Source organism: Leptonychotes weddellii, chromosome 4 (genome assembly GCF_054177405.1).
Source record: "Leptonychotes weddellii isolate Sample4059 chromosome 4, ASM5417740v2, whole genome shotgun sequence".
In the NCBI taxonomy this organism is placed as follows: Eukaryota; Metazoa; Chordata; class Mammalia; order Carnivora; family Phocidae; genus Leptonychotes; species Leptonychotes weddellii.
Genome location: NC_138372.1, coordinates 168,796,659 through 168,813,331, shown reverse-complemented (window position 1 = coordinate 168,813,331; position 16,673 = coordinate 168,796,659). Strand labels below are relative to the sequence as shown.

The window sequence follows — 16,673 nt, the reverse complement described above, 5'->3', positions numbered from 1 at the left end:
GAAAACGTGTGTTTGGGAAGTATAGCTTGAGACCAGGCATTTCTGGAAATCTGTCTGTTCTGGTTCACCCTGGACTCTGTGTTGGAGACCGTGGACAGAAACATCTGAAATGAAGTCAGGACGGTCAGAGTGGTGCCGAGGGCCACCAGGGAGGTGGGTCTCATACACATCCACGCCTGGATGAGTGTGAACTTCAGGCCGAGCTGGCCGCAAACGGCCACGTCATGTTGCATTTCCCAGAATGAGGCTTATTTCCCTGAACACCGACCTAGCAACCAGCATAGTGACCTATCCTGTGTAGACCTCTTTCTCCTCCCCAATGCCAAGCACATTTCCGTTACCTGCTGAATCTGTGTCTCCCCGATTGGGATCAAAGATCCCAAATAAACTTTTGGTTTGCTTTGCAGCTCAGTCCTTTCCCGTTCGACAAGATCATTGTCATGTTGGCAATAGCATCCGTGGTCTCCCTGCTGCCCCTGGTGCCGCCATAGAGACTCCAAAGCCATTCTGGACATTAGACCTTTGTCCGCCCGCACCTTCCTGCTGACAGGCATGCAGCATCTTCCCTGAGTCTGCATGCTCTGCAGCTCCCCAAGGGCGCCTCGCTCTAGGTCTGTCCCAGCCACCATGCCTTCCCGCCCTGCCTCCTGCAGTCTGGCCGCTTGGGCCCTTTGCTTCTGGAACATTCCTCACTTAATCCACTGATGGTCTCACCTCCTGGGTTTCTCTGCCCAAGGCTTCAGGGACGTCTGACACGCCATTGCGGGCTGCTCGGTGGTCCCCAATATTCTCATCTGGTCTCTCCTCGAGCAGCTCCCCGCCCTCTGTTCTGCTCTCTGAAGACTCTTTGTCTCCCCGACTTCCTATTGCGTTTCCGGCTCTGCTCCTTGTGCCTTCGACTCTCTTGCAATCTTGATATTGTCCCCAGAATGTTCCTTTTCGCATCATGCTGTTTATAGCTTTTGTGGATGCAATACCTCCTCTTATCTCTCAGGATGTTAAAGACACAGCTTCGCTTGAAGTTTTCATTTCTCTGTTTGGCCTGTATTTCCTCCAAGGAGCTGTTTTCTGAGTTTTGTCGGGTGTGTGGTGGTGGTTTTCGTCTCCCACACCCGAGGCTTCTCCAGCGTGGCTGCCTGCCCATGGTTAGTGCTGATAGGGAGCTCTGAACACACGGGCAGGTGGTGGGATTCGGGGTCCACTGTAGTGAGCCCACCGCTGCCCAGCACCTTTGCTGACCTCCATGACTTTTGTCCTGGGCTGCCCAGATTTCCCAGAAAAGACCCTAACACAGTGTCTGGCCAGAGAGAAAGGCCCCCGACAGCGCTGTGGAGGACCTGGCCTCCCACCACAGACCCATGCCTGCCCCCTCCGGAGACCGAGCCTCTGGACTTTGCTGGACCCTGCAGGTGTGTGGAGTGGGCAGAGCCTCGGGCACCTGACTCCCTCTTAAACCGTCGCACCCTCCCCAGTCCCGCTCGCTGCAGAGGTCTGGGAGACGCGCCCTCCGCGAGTCCCCCCAGCAGTGGCAGAGACCCTGCCGCATGGGCTCATGCTCAGCCCCGTTACCTCTCACTCATCGGCTCTCCAGCTGCCAGAACGTGGATACTATTGTCCTTTTCAAATCATCTCCTAAATGTCGTTGAGTGAGGTGTTGTTTTGAAAGAGCAAAATTGGCTTCAACCCACCACCTTAATGAGAAGCCCTCGTATGGAAACTTGGAGTAAATTATAAACGACAGAATGACTTCATATGAGGATTCCAACAACATCACAGGGCGTTCAGGGAGGGACTGTAGACCCCCTCGCTTTCAGATGCCCCCAAACACGGGCCGGACCCCTGGCCTCCGCCCGGCGATGACCCTGTGACATCTCCCTCACACCAGCAGCCACAGAAATCACCTGTGGCTCCTACCAAGAAGCGGAGAAAAGAGGAACCCGAAACTAGAGCAGGTGTGGCCACACGGGGCCGGGCTCCGCTGTGCCCGCGGCCACCGCTTCACCAGACCGTGGTGGGCGGGCCTCTGCCCCCAGCAGCCGAAACCCCACCTCCTCGGGACACAGAAGCATAGACTGGGGCTCGGAATTCACGGTGCGAAAGAGGCCGTGACATTGTTCCGAGCCGCCAGGAGCTCAGGCAAAGAGGCGACGTTGACAGGAGCCTTCAGGCCACATCTCCTGAGTGTGGCCCCCGGGGGGCGGGCTTTAAAACGGGACGAGCAGCGGATAGACAGGTGGGCCGGAGCAGCGCAGGAAGCACAGTGGGTTTCCGGAACGGTAGGAGGACCAGGGATGTTGAGAGTCACAGGAAGCTCTAAGGCCTGGGGTGGAGCCCGCACTTCACTTGCCCGGTGTGTATTGGGCTATCTTGGCCTCAGTTTCCTAACCAAAAACTGGGTTGACAACAGCTGCCCTGCCCACCAAGCCCGACCCTGTGTGTGAAATGCCAAAGCTTTGTCCAGGTGCCCACTCTTCCTTCGCGCCTCCCGCCCTCCAGGAGATGGAAGAGGCGTACCAGGACGCGGCCAGCAATGTGCTGCTGGCCATCTGCAGGCACTCGTGGCGGGCGGTGGCCCAGCACCTGGAGACCGAGGTCCTGACGGGCGTCTTCCCGCACCGCAGCCTCCTCTACGTGATGGGCATCCTGACCTCTAACGGTATGTTCTGCCCTAGGGGCCTGAGGCACCCCCAGCCTCGCCGTGGTCACCCTCTGCCTGCCGGCTCCCCAGGGCAGCGGCGGGGCACATCATAGGGAAAGAGGCAGAAGGGGGCTCGGCGAGACTGTTGACCTGGGGGACGAATGCAGAGCCAGGCATCAGGGACACAGCAGTGAAGCATGTCCGTGCCAGGGGCAACGGGCTGTGGTCCGAGCCTCCCCATAGCCCTCCACCCGGGCCACATCAGGACCCCCACGAAAGGAGACCTCTGGCCCGCCCGCTGTGCTGCTGGTCCCCACTGGCCCATGCTCCCGCGGGGAGCATTTCCACAGCGGCCCGGACAGAAGCAGGACAGAGCAAGGAGGCTCTGGAGGTGGCCCAGGATGGGTGTGAGGCCCGCGCACTGCCGCACAGGCCTGTCCCTTGGTCACTGAGGCAGGTGGGCGCTCCTCCTCACTAGCAGACAAGGAAGCCAAGCTCTGAGAAGCAGTGTGAGGGGCCCAGAGCCACCTGGGAGCACGTCACAGGCCTGTGGCATCTACGTCCCAGTGTTTCCACAGCAGCACCGCCCCTGAGCCACGGGAAGGCCACCCTGGACAGTGGGGTCTCCGAGGACCCTGAGGGAGGCGTCTTGCCAGGGAGAGTGTTTAGCTAATGCAAAACAACCAACTCTGGCTGAGCACCTGCCCTGTGCCGGGCTCGCTGCCCTCAGGAGCTCACGGCCTCACGAGGGAAGCAGACGCCAGCTTTCATTCAGGCACCGTTCATTCACAAGTGTGAGCTGAGCACACTGCTGCCCCCAGCAGGTACTGGGCCGCTCCGGTGGCCATCAGGGAGGGCTTCCTGAAGGAGGCAGCCAAGCCTGAGCCATGCCTTGAGGAATGTGTAGGAGTTTGAGGAGGGAATGGTGTGTGTACCCTCAGGGCCTCAGCGGGAGGTTGGGGCGGTGGGAGGAAATGGATGTAGCGGCCAGCCATCTACAGGGGGGCCCGGTCCAGCGGGAGAAGCCTCAGAAGCTGAGCTTGGGAGTTTGGGCTCTGAGGCTGGGAGGAGGCAGGCCCCAGCTTAACTCGGCTTCGTACATCCTGCCCGGGGCTGGCAAGCTGGGTAGAGGTCCCTCTGTGCCCAGGTCAGCTCTGAGACCCCCAGGGCCATCCCCAAAGCAGCCCTCCCTCTGAGGTTGAGTTTCTAAAGTTCCATAAAAGCTTTCCGTTCTCACAACACACCCCTCTCCAAGCCTCATTTCCCCACCCTCAAGGGGATTCTAGCACATTCCAAATGGCCCCCTCCATTCACTGTCAGAGAGCCTGAGGCCCCGAGAGGCAACATGGCCCACCTGAGGTCACACAGGAGGGGCGGCCAGGCCACAGCTGGCAGCTCAGCTATCCAGACCCCGAGCCCAAGCCCAGCTCACTGCCCTCACGAAGCCAGGAAAAACAGAGGCAGGACTCACCCAGACTCAGCTCAGTGCCCAAGGGCTGGCGGAGAAGGAGCCTGAGATCCAGCCCTGGTGTGGACGTCAGACCTGGCCTCCAGCGACACCCTTCTGTCCCACAGAGGCAATCTTCAACCAGGGAGAGAAGGCATGCTGGGAAGAGCAGCTGGCCCAGGTAGGGATGAGCCCAGCCACTGCGGCCTCCTGCGGGGATGATGGGGGCAACGGGGGAGCCGGGCACCTGCTCGCCCTGGGAGGTGGGGGGGGGGGAGGGGAAGGAGAGAGAAGCCCCACGGGTGCAGATGAGCAAACAGGCTTGGAGGGGAAAGGACTCATGGGGCTGGTCCCTGGGGGAGTTGGGAGTTGAGTCTTGGTCTCTAGATGCCTGGTGCAGAGCAGGTGTCCAGCCAGACAAGGCCCTTCCTTCCCATGCTGGGTGCTGGATTCACAACCGAGGGGCCAGAGAGCATGCAGAGACCACATCTGAGACCAGGGAGGGAGGAAGCAGGCCGGAGTGGACGGTGCCGCCACAGTCAAGGAGTGGTGTCATGCAGACCCCCCTCTGACCACACACCCATGTGAGGGGCTCCTGTGGCTAGGAGAAGAGACATGGGCCCCCTGGCAGACCTAGGTTCGAGTCCAGATTCAACCAACCACAGCTGTATGACCTGGGTGGCCTACTTTGCCTCTCTGTTCCTTAGTTTCCTGGTCTGTCCACTGGGGATAAAAATACCTTGCTCAAATGTTTGTTGTGAGGGCTACAGGACGTAATCCACACAAAGTGCTTGTCACTGTGCTTGGTACACGAGAGGCCCTTGTTAAATGCTGGTTAATATTTTCAGTTACTAATAATAGTGGCAGCAGGACCACTGTAACAAGTGGCATCTGGTAGAAATAATACCAGGGCGGCAGAAATACGGGTAATTAATAGAAAAATAAGACAAAAAATCACTAAGGATAGAGAAGTCTTGAACAACATAATTAACCAAATTGATCTAATTGACATTTCTTTCAAATGTAAATAGAACATTCACCAAGACAGGTCGTTTGCTGGGCCGTAATCAAGTTTCAGCAAATTTTAAAAGATTGAAATCAAACAGAGTACATTGTCTGACCAGAATGTAAATCAGAGATCAATAGCAAAAATGTATCTGGAAAAACTCCAAATATTTGGAAATTAGACACTACACTTCTAAATAACCCATGGGTCAAAGAAGAAGTCACAAGAGAAAGTAGAAAATACTTTGAACTGAACCATCATGAAAACACAGCTTATGAGAATTTGTGGGGTTCAACAGAAAACAACCTTAGGAGGAAATTTATGTTTTTAATGCCTATATTAGAAAAGAAAGGTATAGGGGCGCCTGGGTGGCTCAGTTGGTTAAGCAACTGCCTTCAGCTCGGGTCGTGATCCTGGAGTCCCGGGATCGAGCCCCGCATCGGGCTCCCTGCTCAGCAGGGAGTCTGCTTCTCCCTCTGCCCTCTTCCCTCTTGTGCTTTCTGTCTCTCGTTCTCTCTCTCTCAAATAAATAAATAAAATCTTTAAAAAAAAAATAAAAATAATAATAATAAAAAAGAAAAGAAAGGAAAGGTATAAAATCTGTTATCTAAAAAGCTATCCAAAAAGGTACAAATTAAACCCAAAGTAAGTAAGAAGGAAGGAAATAATAAAACCTAGCGTACAAATCAAAGAAATTTTTTAAAGCGACAAAAAAACAGTGAATAAACCCAACAGTAAGTTATTCAAAAAGTTTGATAAAATGATAAGCTCTTTGACAGCCTGACCAAAAAAATTAAAAACACAAAATGCCCCTCTCAGAACAGAAGGAATATCACAACACATCCGTTAAGCATGGGACGGTAATAATAAAATATGATTCCAATAAATTAAGCAGTTTAGATTGAATAGACAAAGTCCCTGAAAAACACAAACTACCAAACTATCACAAGAAGAAACAGAAAATCTGAGCAGTCTTGTATCAGAGAAATTTGAATCATAATTATAAACCTTCTCACAAAGAAAACTCCAGGCCCAGATACTTCACAGGTTAATTCCATCACATAGTTAAGGAATAAATACTATCAATTCTCTACGAATTCTCTCAGAAAAATAGGAGAAGGAACACGTCCCAAATCACGTTATGAGGCCAGCACAACCCTGATATCAAAGCCAGACGAAGACGTTATGGAAAACTACAGACCAACACCCTTCATGACCTTAAGTCAAAATTCCTTAATAAAATATCCACAAAAGGAATCCAGCCAAATACAAAAAAAGATAATACACCATGATGAAGGGGGGTTTACCCCAGGGACATGAGGTCAGTTTAACTTGTGAACAGTAAGTGCCATTCAATACGTTCAGAGAATAAAGTACGGAAATTATCACCATCTCAATGAGGGGAAAGCATTTGACAACAGGCAACATCTACTTGTGATTCGATGTGTGTTTTCCCACCAAGCGATTCTCCAGTTCTCAGTGGACCCTGACAGGGTGTCATCTCAACTCTGACATGACCTGGAGACGGCATCAGACCCACAGGTGGAGGGCTCCGTCCCACGAGACGCCCCCACTTCAGATGCCACCCGCAAGCCGATCTTGTGACTTCTGCTTCTGACCAACCAGCTCCAGACAGGAGGTTCCCACGCCCCCTGCCATGGGTTTGATTCATCTGCCAGAGCAGCTCACAGAACTTAGAGAACATTTCACTCACTGGATCACTGGTTTAATGTAAGAGGATCTAACGCCGGACCAGCCAGCGACGCACAGGGTCCGGTGTGGGGAAGGGCACGGAGCCTCCGTGTCTCTCCAGGTGAGCCATTCTCCCCACATCGGCACCAACATGGAAGCTCCTGGACCCCAGTCCTGTTGCGTGTTTATGGAGTCTTCGTTACTAGGCATGACTGAGGAAATTGTTGGGCATTGGTAATGAGATCAATATGCAGCCCCGCTCTCCTCCCTGGAGGTTGGGGGTGGGACCAAAAGTTCCAACCGTCTAATCATGGTCGGCTCCCCGGCCACCAGCCCCCATCTTGTGGTTACCTACGTATGGGCTCTCCAAAAGTGACCACATCTGCATAAACTCAGGTGTGGTTACAAGAGGCTTGAATGAAAACAGAAGACACCTTTATCTTTCTTATCACTTAGGAAATCCCAAAGGTTTTAGGGGCTCTGCCAGAAATGGGATGAAGAGCAAATATATATCTCTTGTTATAAATCACAATATCATAATGATAATGGCCCTCAAAGTAGGAGTAGGAGGAAACTGACATCTCTGGAGAGCTTATATAACTAAAGATGACCAACTGAGCACATTCCTACTGAAAATCAGAACCACTCCCCGCACTCCTTGTCCACATTGCACCGCAGTTCCTAACCAGTGTAAGAAGGTCAGAAAAGGCAGGGAAAGGCATACAGCTTGCCGCAGAAAAAGTAAAACTAACTTTCTTTGCAGACAATGTGGTTGCATATACAGAAAACCTTACAGGAGCTTAACAAACACTACAGCTGTTCATTGCAAGTAGAAATTAGCAAGATCTCAAAATATGAGATCAATATGTAGAAGACTACTGAATGTTTAGACTAGCAACAAACAATTGGAAAATAAAGTTTAAAAAAACAGTGACATAGCGACATTAAAAACATAAAAGATGCAAAGACACATTTAACAAAATATCTGCAAGATGCTCACAAAACAGTGTAGAAAGCAATTAAAGAAAGCCTACACAAGTAGAGATGTGGGATGTTCATGGATAAGAAGACTCAGCAACGGTAAGATGCCACTTCTCCCAAAATCGATTGATAGATTCAGCGTAATGCCTATCAAACTACAAAATTTTCATTTAATGAAAATTTTAAATAAAAATTAAAATTTTACATGGAAATTTCACAGGACCTAGAATAGCCAAAACAATCTTGAAAAAAAGGAGAAAGTTGCAAGAATTACAGCACCTGATTGCAAGATCTACCATTGTTTAAAAAAAAAAATTGGGTAAACGTAAAGCTCAATTGGCTTTATTCAGTGATTTCGTGAATCGGGCTGCATCGCATCTGGTGCCTAGAAGGGGACTGCAAAGGTCTGCTCACATGGGAGGATTTATAGGTGGCAGAGGCAGGGACCAGGAAGGAGCAGGGTACGTCACCTTTCCTTGGGGGCCGGCAGGGGTCTACCAGGCGTCTACCTCGCCCCTGCTAACCAGGAAATCCCAGAGGGACCGCAGGTCACAGGCCTGGGGGAAGCGGACGCTGCAGCCAGGTGAGTGCTGTGCCTTGTTTTGGTGATATGGACTTAGCACAGGTGGCTCCGTGTGGGGCCTCTTGTGTCTCTCTTTTAACAGTGGCCCCCCTTGGGTGAGCCTCGCAGCTTAATGAGAGAAGTGGTCAGAAGCCAAGGCATTCGAGCCACCCCCACCATCGCTGTGAGGTTCCCGCCACCTCTATCCACCCTGTGTGACACTCACAGGTTGTGGGGTGTCTACTAAATCTCTGTGATAGCCACAGGCCAGGACTTCCAGTTCACAGCCTTCACGTTGGTCGCCATCTCTGTCTTCGTTTCTTTCCTGGGGTTCCAGTCTTGGGGAGGTCGTTGGCTTGGTGAGCACGCCAGGGTTGTTGCTGTGATGACTACGAGCAGGGGAATCCCAAGTGGTCAAGGCTCACGTGATCTCCCCGTGCAGCGGGTGCTGCATCCCTGGAGATGGTGGGAGGTACACCCTAAGGGGGAAACACGTATTCCAACAGTTTCTTTGTCACTGTGAGGGCATGGGCCGTGCAGCAGGGAAAGGCTTCAACCCATCCAGAAAACAGCATCCAGTAGCAAGGACGTGTGGATAACCCATGCCACGCGGTGGTGGACAAGGTCCAGCCGCAGGTGCTCAAAGCATCCGGAAGGAGGCCTCCGGGAATAAAATTAGTTCCCCTGGGATTATGGACCCAACAGGTCAGAAGCTGATGGTAGACCGTTTTTGAAATTTTGTAGAAGTTCTCCCTCCGATGTGTATTCGTATTTTGAGTCATCTTAAATGCACCGTGGTGGATTAAGGAATGTAAAAACCCCCCAAAATGGGGTTTGCCAGGGAGCCAGGAAGGACCAGGAGGCCCTCTTGGGTTGCCCACGGCCCCAACTGTTCGCCGAGTTTGCAAACCATCATTTGCCCGCCATGGTGTCTTGGGTTCAAAAGCAGACTGCTGCCATGTTTCAGGATGGCAAACATCTGGCAGTGAGGGGTCATTTTTTGCAGAGGCAGAATAGATTCAGCCTTTAGAGACGGCGTGGCCGCTGCCTTTCCGCAAGGACAGCCGGCGCTTCCCAAGGCGCAGGCTCAGTCCTTCCAGCGTGAGTCTCAGTTGTGATGACGGCGATTCCAGAAGGGAAGAGAATAGCAGCAAAGAGCTCGTTTACTTGGTGTCCACTTTGATTGGGTTCTCCGAGGACGTAAGGAAACCCGTCTGTCTCCGCAACATCCCCCATCATGGACGGCTCTGCAAGCAGAACTGCTGAGAGTGTGACTATTACCGGTTCGTCCTTCTGGTCACTGCACCCTGGGACAAGGGCCTGGGAGTCCTGCCCAGTGGGTGGATTTAGCTTGCTCGAGGCTCCCCCTCCTGAGCAGCTCCTACCCGGCAGTCACAGCATCAGCAGCTTGGAAATGTCCTTTTCCCCTTGTACAGCAGGACCCATCAACAAACAAAGTTAGATCAGGATTAGTCACAGGGGCGTCTTGTAAACCAGGACGCGGCGTCACAAAACGGGCCATGATGACCTCGCCAGCATAGGGCTCGCCTCAGCAGGTGGAGGTCATGACACAGGGGATGAACAACGCTGCAGTGTGTGAGATGCCGCTTGGGTGGAGAAAGCAGAAGGCTCTCACAGGAGGGGAGTCTGCTGCAGAGAAACAGTGAGTCAGTTCAGAGTCACGAAACTCGGGACGCGATGTGCAGTTTGCAAATAAGCCTCATTTCCTAGGATTACATCTACCGAGGCTTCTACTCACTTGGCAGCCCCGGCGGGAGCCGTTGGGCAGCTGGCGTGGGCCCGGGCGCCAGAACCAGGGTGCAAGCCGGAACACGCAGTAGGCCGGGGTTTCCCGCCGCATGTGCATGAGCATCCCCGGGGCTTGACTGTCTGTCTTCTACACAAACGAGGGGAAAGGTTGGAATGGTTAGGTGGGCCTGAGGCAGCTGGTTCCTGCACGGCTGGTTTTAGTCCTATAAAGGCTGCTTGTGCTTACCCCCACCAAGGAGTGGGTTCAGGGACTTGAATTTTAGTAAGTTCGTAGCATGGCAAAGCCAACGGAAAAAAATTAGGAGCCCATGGTCCGCGATAACCAGCCGGCCTCGAAATACGCAAAGCTACTGCTTAGTCAGTCGTGGGCCTAGGACATTCTCTGATTAGCTTGATCCTTCCTGGGGCTAGATACCTGGATCCCTTCAGCGCATGGGTTATGACCTGGGTGATGAGAAGTACCTGGAGATCATCGTGACTTCTCTTTAGAGATCTGATGCCCCTTTGCAGCTGAGTGTTGCAGCAAACACACAGAATCCGTCATGGACATCTCGTCGGGAGCTGAGCACAGCAGGAGGCTGTCCCCATGCTGTAGAGGCTCGATTTCCCAGGGATGTAGGGTGTTCCACTCTCGGTGGGGCACTCGGGACAAATGAGACCCCTGAGGCATGACCGTCCAGGTATATTGTCGATTGTTCCAAGTCAAGGCAAACAGATATCGGCTGTTGGGGTCCAGGGACAATGGAAGAGACTGAACAAAGCCCACCATTTTTTTTTGAGGGGGGGAAGGGCAGAGGGAGAGAGAATCTCAAGCCCAGCACAGAGCCCGAGGTGGGACTCCATCTCACAACCCTGAGATCATGACCTGAGCCAAAATCAAGAGTCGGACGCTCAACCGACTGAGCCACCTGGGCACCCCAAAGTCCACCATTTTGAATAGTGAACCCCTGTGAGTCTGGTGGAACTTGGAACAGAAGGGGGTTCGGGTTTGAAACTTCTGGGAAAGAGAGAACAACTGTCTTGTTAGTGGCTCTCGGTCCTGGACGAATCACCATCCTGTCCATTAGGTTTCTGGACGGGCAAGATGGCCTGTTCCAGGGCCGGTGCAGGGAACGATCGGCCCCTGGGCGGTCAGGTCTTTCTCCTGTTGGCGTGAGGCCTTGTTTGGCCTCGGGCTTCAGTGGGTGTCGAGGCAATTTGGGAAGAAGTGTAGTAATGTCTATGTGAATCTTTATAGGCTCTTTACTTTTACTCTCCCAGTGTCAATATTAGAGGTGGCCCACAGATTTTCAGGCACCTCAGTAATAAATTGAGGGACTTAATGGTTAGGTGGGCCTGAATTGTTGAAATTCCTCCTCGTCTACGTCAAGGACAGATAGTAAAGAACACAAAAGTTTCGGGTTGGTCAGGAAATTCTGAGGCGAGGTCTCCAGTGGAGGCAAAACATATTAGCCCTTTGAATTTAGAAAGGTCTCTACTGAACAGGTTGACGGAGGCCATATCACACAACAAAAAAACGTTTTCCAGGGAAAGGTCCCTGGCTGAGAAAGAAACTCCCTCTGAACTCAATCAGATGCCCTCACTAGGGAAACCTTCCTCACTCTGAGGAATTTGCTGTCCTGGGAGAGACTGTAGCTCTGGGATCTACCAGAATTTGGCAAGGCTTCCCACTAATTTCATTTTAGTTTAAGGGGGTTGCTGAGTTCCGAGAACCCCGCAAGCCCCATCAGCCTGGGAGGCCCGCATGGGTTGGGGTGGGCCCGGGGACATGCGACGTGGTGTGGGCCCATGGGGCCTGTGGGGACAGCTCTCCAGCGCCCAGCCGATTACAGCGGAGACAGCAGTCCCGGGAGGCCCAGCTGCTACTCCAGGTCCCTGACCCCGGGGCCGCGGCCGCTGTCAGGCCAACGGCTTGGCGGACTTCTGTTTGCGGCCTTGCTCCCATGACCTTTCAAAGTGCTCAGCTGCTGTCGTGAGTTCAGTCAGACCCGTGGCCTCCCATCCTGTTTTGTGTCTTTTTATCAATCCCCTAATGTTGGGAGATGCTCCACGTACAAATAGGGCAGCTAGAACACGTTGGGTGCCCTAGGTTATTGTCTAAACCGCGGAACACTGGAGGAAGGGACCTTCCAGGCAGACTTTGAAGTCGGCCACAGGCCTGTCCATTGTCGGCACATTTGAGTAACTGCAATCCCTGCGGCCCGAGAGAGCTCTAGGAACGGCTTGGGAAAGGCTGCTGCTTTTTGTGGCCCCTAAGGGGACCGTGTTGAAGGTTGGGGATCCTCAGGTGACACCATCCTGCCTCAGCTTCCACTTTGGGGCTTCCCACCCCCACCAGCAGGGGCACAGCTGACCAAGGTCTGGCACCCCGGGGTAAGAAATCTAAATTCTTCAGAGAACTTTTGAGGACCCTCCCTGGATTTAGGAAATTCTTTAACGATTGCCCTTAGTTTGGCCTTTGACCAAGGAATAAAAGATACTGAGGAAGATCCCTGAGCCTCCAGCAGTTTTATTTTTAAAGGTAACTGTGTCATGGCCTCTGCAGAATCGGGAGAGTGTGAGATCTCGGGTCAAGGAGGAAGGAGCGAGCCCAAGGAGTCACATCAGTCCCAGGGTCTTGTTTTAGGCAGCTCTTGTGTCTCTCGTTTTTCATTAGCCTTCTGCATTGAATCTTTGAAGCTTTTCTGGGATCGTGAAGACTTTCAGAAGCTTCCTCATCGCAATTAAACTAGGTATCCCTTTCTGTTTGTTTAGTCTGGGAAACCTTGTTCTCAAGTCCACTTCTGAACTAAACGATCCTGTCTCATTGGAATCTTCCTCATAATGGCCATTGTAATTTTAGGCTGTTTTTAGTAAGATTTTGCCATTTTTGCAGATATTTATAGCTCTGGGACCATAGTTCTTAGACATAAAATAAGCGGGTGTGGTAGAAAGTGGTGCACTTGACTCTTTGGGGTTTAAGGATCTCATTCTTTTTGTTTTTTCTTCTTCCTTGTATAGCTAAGCCTTTGGGGGTTTCTCAGAGCCAAACTAATACCTAAGAGAGATATGCTTCGAGGTTGGGGATCGTGCCTGCTCTACCGTGCGCCTCACTATGGGGAAATTTTCTTGAGGTTGACAGGTGACCTAGTGTCCATCTAACCCATTCTGTGACCAACTGATCCTAACACAGGAGTCGGAATTAGATGGCAAGCGCTCTAATAGTTTTTAAGTACTTGACGGTGCCCACCAATTCTTGAGGCTTTTTGGTTCCGAGAGCCCAGTTAGCAGGAGACTTTGTCTACAAAACAAGACGCACGCACACAGCAGCAGTGACCAGGGCCACCAGCAATCCGGCCTGGAAGCGGGGACTTGGGGAAGGACTGAACCGGAAGACCCCAAAACTGAGGTCTGGAGGCTGGACTGGGCTTCCAGGCGAAAGGGGGCTGCAAGTAGGGCGTCAGGGAGAGTGGAGCTCAGGGCAAAAAGCAGAGATCTGCGCAGAGAGAGCGGGGCTCAGCGCAGGGGGCGGGGCTCAGCGCAGGGGGCGGGGCTCGGCGCAGAGAGGGCGGGGCTCGGCGCAGAGAGGGCAGGGCTCAGCACAGAGGGCGGGGCTCGTGCAGAGGGGCGGGGCTCAGCGCTGGGGGCGGGAATCTCGCGGAGGCGGCCGGGCTAAGCACAGGGGAGGGGCTCAGTGCAGGGGGCGGGGCTCAGAGCCGGCAGCCCTCCAGAGACCTTGCGCCAAACAGCCTCAAACTGGAGACAGCCCGTGCCAGGCAGAGCAGTTCCCCAGCCAACAACCAGAAGTCCGTCTGTAAGCCTCCACCTGAAGAAGCTGGAGAATGAAAAGCAAGTGGAAGAAACGACGCAGGGGACAGGGAATGATAGAAGTCGCAGCAGAGAGCAGTGGACTTCTGACCCGTGCGGCACGACGAAGGCATGGCAGACACATGCTGGGAACACCAGGCACACAGAGCGCGCCTGCAGAATGCCAAGTGTATGGTGTCCTAGAAAACGCAAAACTAGACCGTGGTGATGTCAGTGACAGTTCTGTAGTGATGGAGATTGACTAGGAAGGGGAGTGAGGGAGCTTTGTGGGCTGGTGGAATATGCTCTAGTTCCTGGGAGGGTGAGAGTTGTGTGGGTCTGTATGTTTGTCACAGTGCATCGTGCCCCACGGTAAAGATCTATGCCTTCCATGAAACATGCCTCCATAAAAACATCCAAAACCCAGACACACAGATGGCCGACAGTCCCACGAAAAGATGCTCAACATCACTCACCGGCAGGGAAATGCAAATTGGAACCACAATGAGATGCCACCTCACACCTGTCAGAATGGTGACTACTATCAGAAAGACAAGAAATGACAAGTCTGTTGGCGAGGATGTGCTGAAAAGGGAATTCTCAGGCACTGTTGGTGGGAATGCAAACTGGTGCAGCCACTCTGGAGAACAGGATGGAGGTTCCTCAAAAAAATAAAAATAGAATTGCCATATGATCCAGGTGTGCTACTACTGGGTATTTATCCAAAGAAAACAAAAACACTAATTTGAAAAGATACACGCACCTCTATGTTCACTGCGGCATTATTTACAATAGCCAAGATATGGAAGCAGCCCAAGTGTCCATCCGTAGATGAATGGGTAAAGAAGGTGTAGTATATATACACAATGGAATATTACACAGCCATAAAAAAGAATGAGATCTTGCCACCTACAACGACATGGATGGATGTAGTGGGTATTATGCTGAGTGAAATAAGTGGGTCAGAGAAAGACAAATACCATATGATTTCACTCATATGTGGAATTGAAGAAACAAAACAAATGAACAAACAAACAAACAAACAAAAAACCGGACTCCTGAATACAGAGAACCACCAGAACTCTGGTGGCTGCAGAGGGGAGGGGATTGGAGGGTGGGCGAATCAGGCAAAGGGGGTTAAGAGGTACAAACTTCCAATTATAAATAAGTCACAGGGATGGAAAGTGCAGCGTGGGGAATACAGCCAATCATCGTCATGACGCTGTGTGGTGACCGCACTCACCGTGGGGAGCTCTGAGTGACGTACAGAAATGTTGAATCACTATGTTGCGCACCTGACACTAATGTCACACTGTGTTTTAACTACACTTCAGTAAAGAATATTTAAAACATATTAATATCTCGGCTGCAGAAACATACAAGACTCACACTAATTCCCATAAATAGTGTCGCATCAGTGTGGGTCAAGCTTTTACCGCCAAGTGAGGCTGCTGCTAAGGCATGCAAGCTTGTTTAGTTTTCTGAGTTTTTGAATCTGGGCCTCGGATGAGGAGCAGCAGCATCGGTCCGTGCCACGCTGAACGGAAGTGGACACTAGCTGAGAACCAGGGCTTCCAGGTAGCCCTGGTCCCATGGGGTTCAGCTGACATCTGTCCTGGGGCGGTGGCTGGTGGGGGTGCGGGGAGGGAGTAGCCATCAGGCCCTGCTGCACCCCAGCATCCTGCAGACACGGGGCAAAACTGGGGCAAACTCCTCCAGACTCTGCCACAAGCCCGGGGCAGTTTCCACCCCCTCCCCCGCCCCAGGGAGCATCGCCAGAGAGGGCGCCAAAGGTCCCACCTGCAAGGGGCGCTCTAAGCGGGCTTGCGTCCAGGAAGGCTGCTTGTGTTCCAACCTAGGTACCTATTAGTGCTCCTTTAGGATGAATTACTAGAAATGGAATTGCTTGGGGAAAGGCACACACGCTTTAGACTGTAATCGATGCTGCCAAAAAATGTAGACCTTCCCACCAAAGGACACTTCCTGCTGACCCGGGGCAGTTTTATATTTTGCCAGTCTTAGGCAGAACGGTACATTGTCTTAATTTCCATTCCTTAAATATGAGCAAGGCTGAGTGTATAGTATGTCTGTCATGCATGTGTGCTTTCGTCCTGTCTAAGTGGATTGTCCCCAGGTCCTTACTGGTTTGTGAAGTGCTCTTTATCACTTATACTAACCCTTGACAATGGGTTGCAGAAAAACCAAAAAACAAGCAAACAAAAACAACTTACTGCATCTTTCAACTTAATTTATGGTGGTTTTGCTGAACAAACTTCTTAAAATATTTATCTTCACATTTATCAGTCATTTCTTCTATAAAGATTTTTGGGTTTGGGATCAAACTTAGGAGGAGTATCTTCACCCCGAAGGACCTTAGGATCAAAATCTTGGACTTGTTGAACTGTGGAATCTGGGAACATAGGGAAATAGAGAAATCTTGTGGTCATCATATGTTAGGGCAAAACTTCTAGGACTTTATATTTAGAAGAGACACTTCATCTGTTCATTTGATCTCTCATTCATTCATTCCAAACAATACTGATCGAGCATCGACTACGTGTCGGGCACTTTGCCAGGTGCCAGGGAGACAGCCTGGAACGGAGGTGACAGACCCTGCTCTCCCAGCACCCACACTTTCTGGCCGGGCCGCCTTCAGCTGACACTGAACATCTGTGATGTCTGAGCCTCTGCCCAGTGCCGGGGACACGGGCAGGCTCCTGGTTTCCAGCGTCTCCTTGAACACCTCCAGGGAGGGGAATCTCAAGGAGTGAGATCCCCACTCCTGGGGGCT

General features: G+C 52.0%; 1 protein-coding gene across 1 annotated transcript in view; it reads left to right on the top strand.

Moving 5' to 3' along the window:
• LOC102739704 (maestro heat-like repeat family member 5) overlaps positions 1-16,673 on the top strand; it is a 76,760-nt gene that overhangs the window by 25,367 nt on the left and 34,720 nt on the right. Inside the window, exons 7-8 of the mRNA XM_081817147.1 lie at positions 2,497-2,656; positions 4,214-4,266. Coding sequence (XP_081673273.1) covers positions 2,497-2,656; positions 4,214-4,266 — 213 coding nt within the window. The remainder of the gene's footprint in view (positions 1-2,496; positions 2,657-4,213; positions 4,267-16,673) is intronic.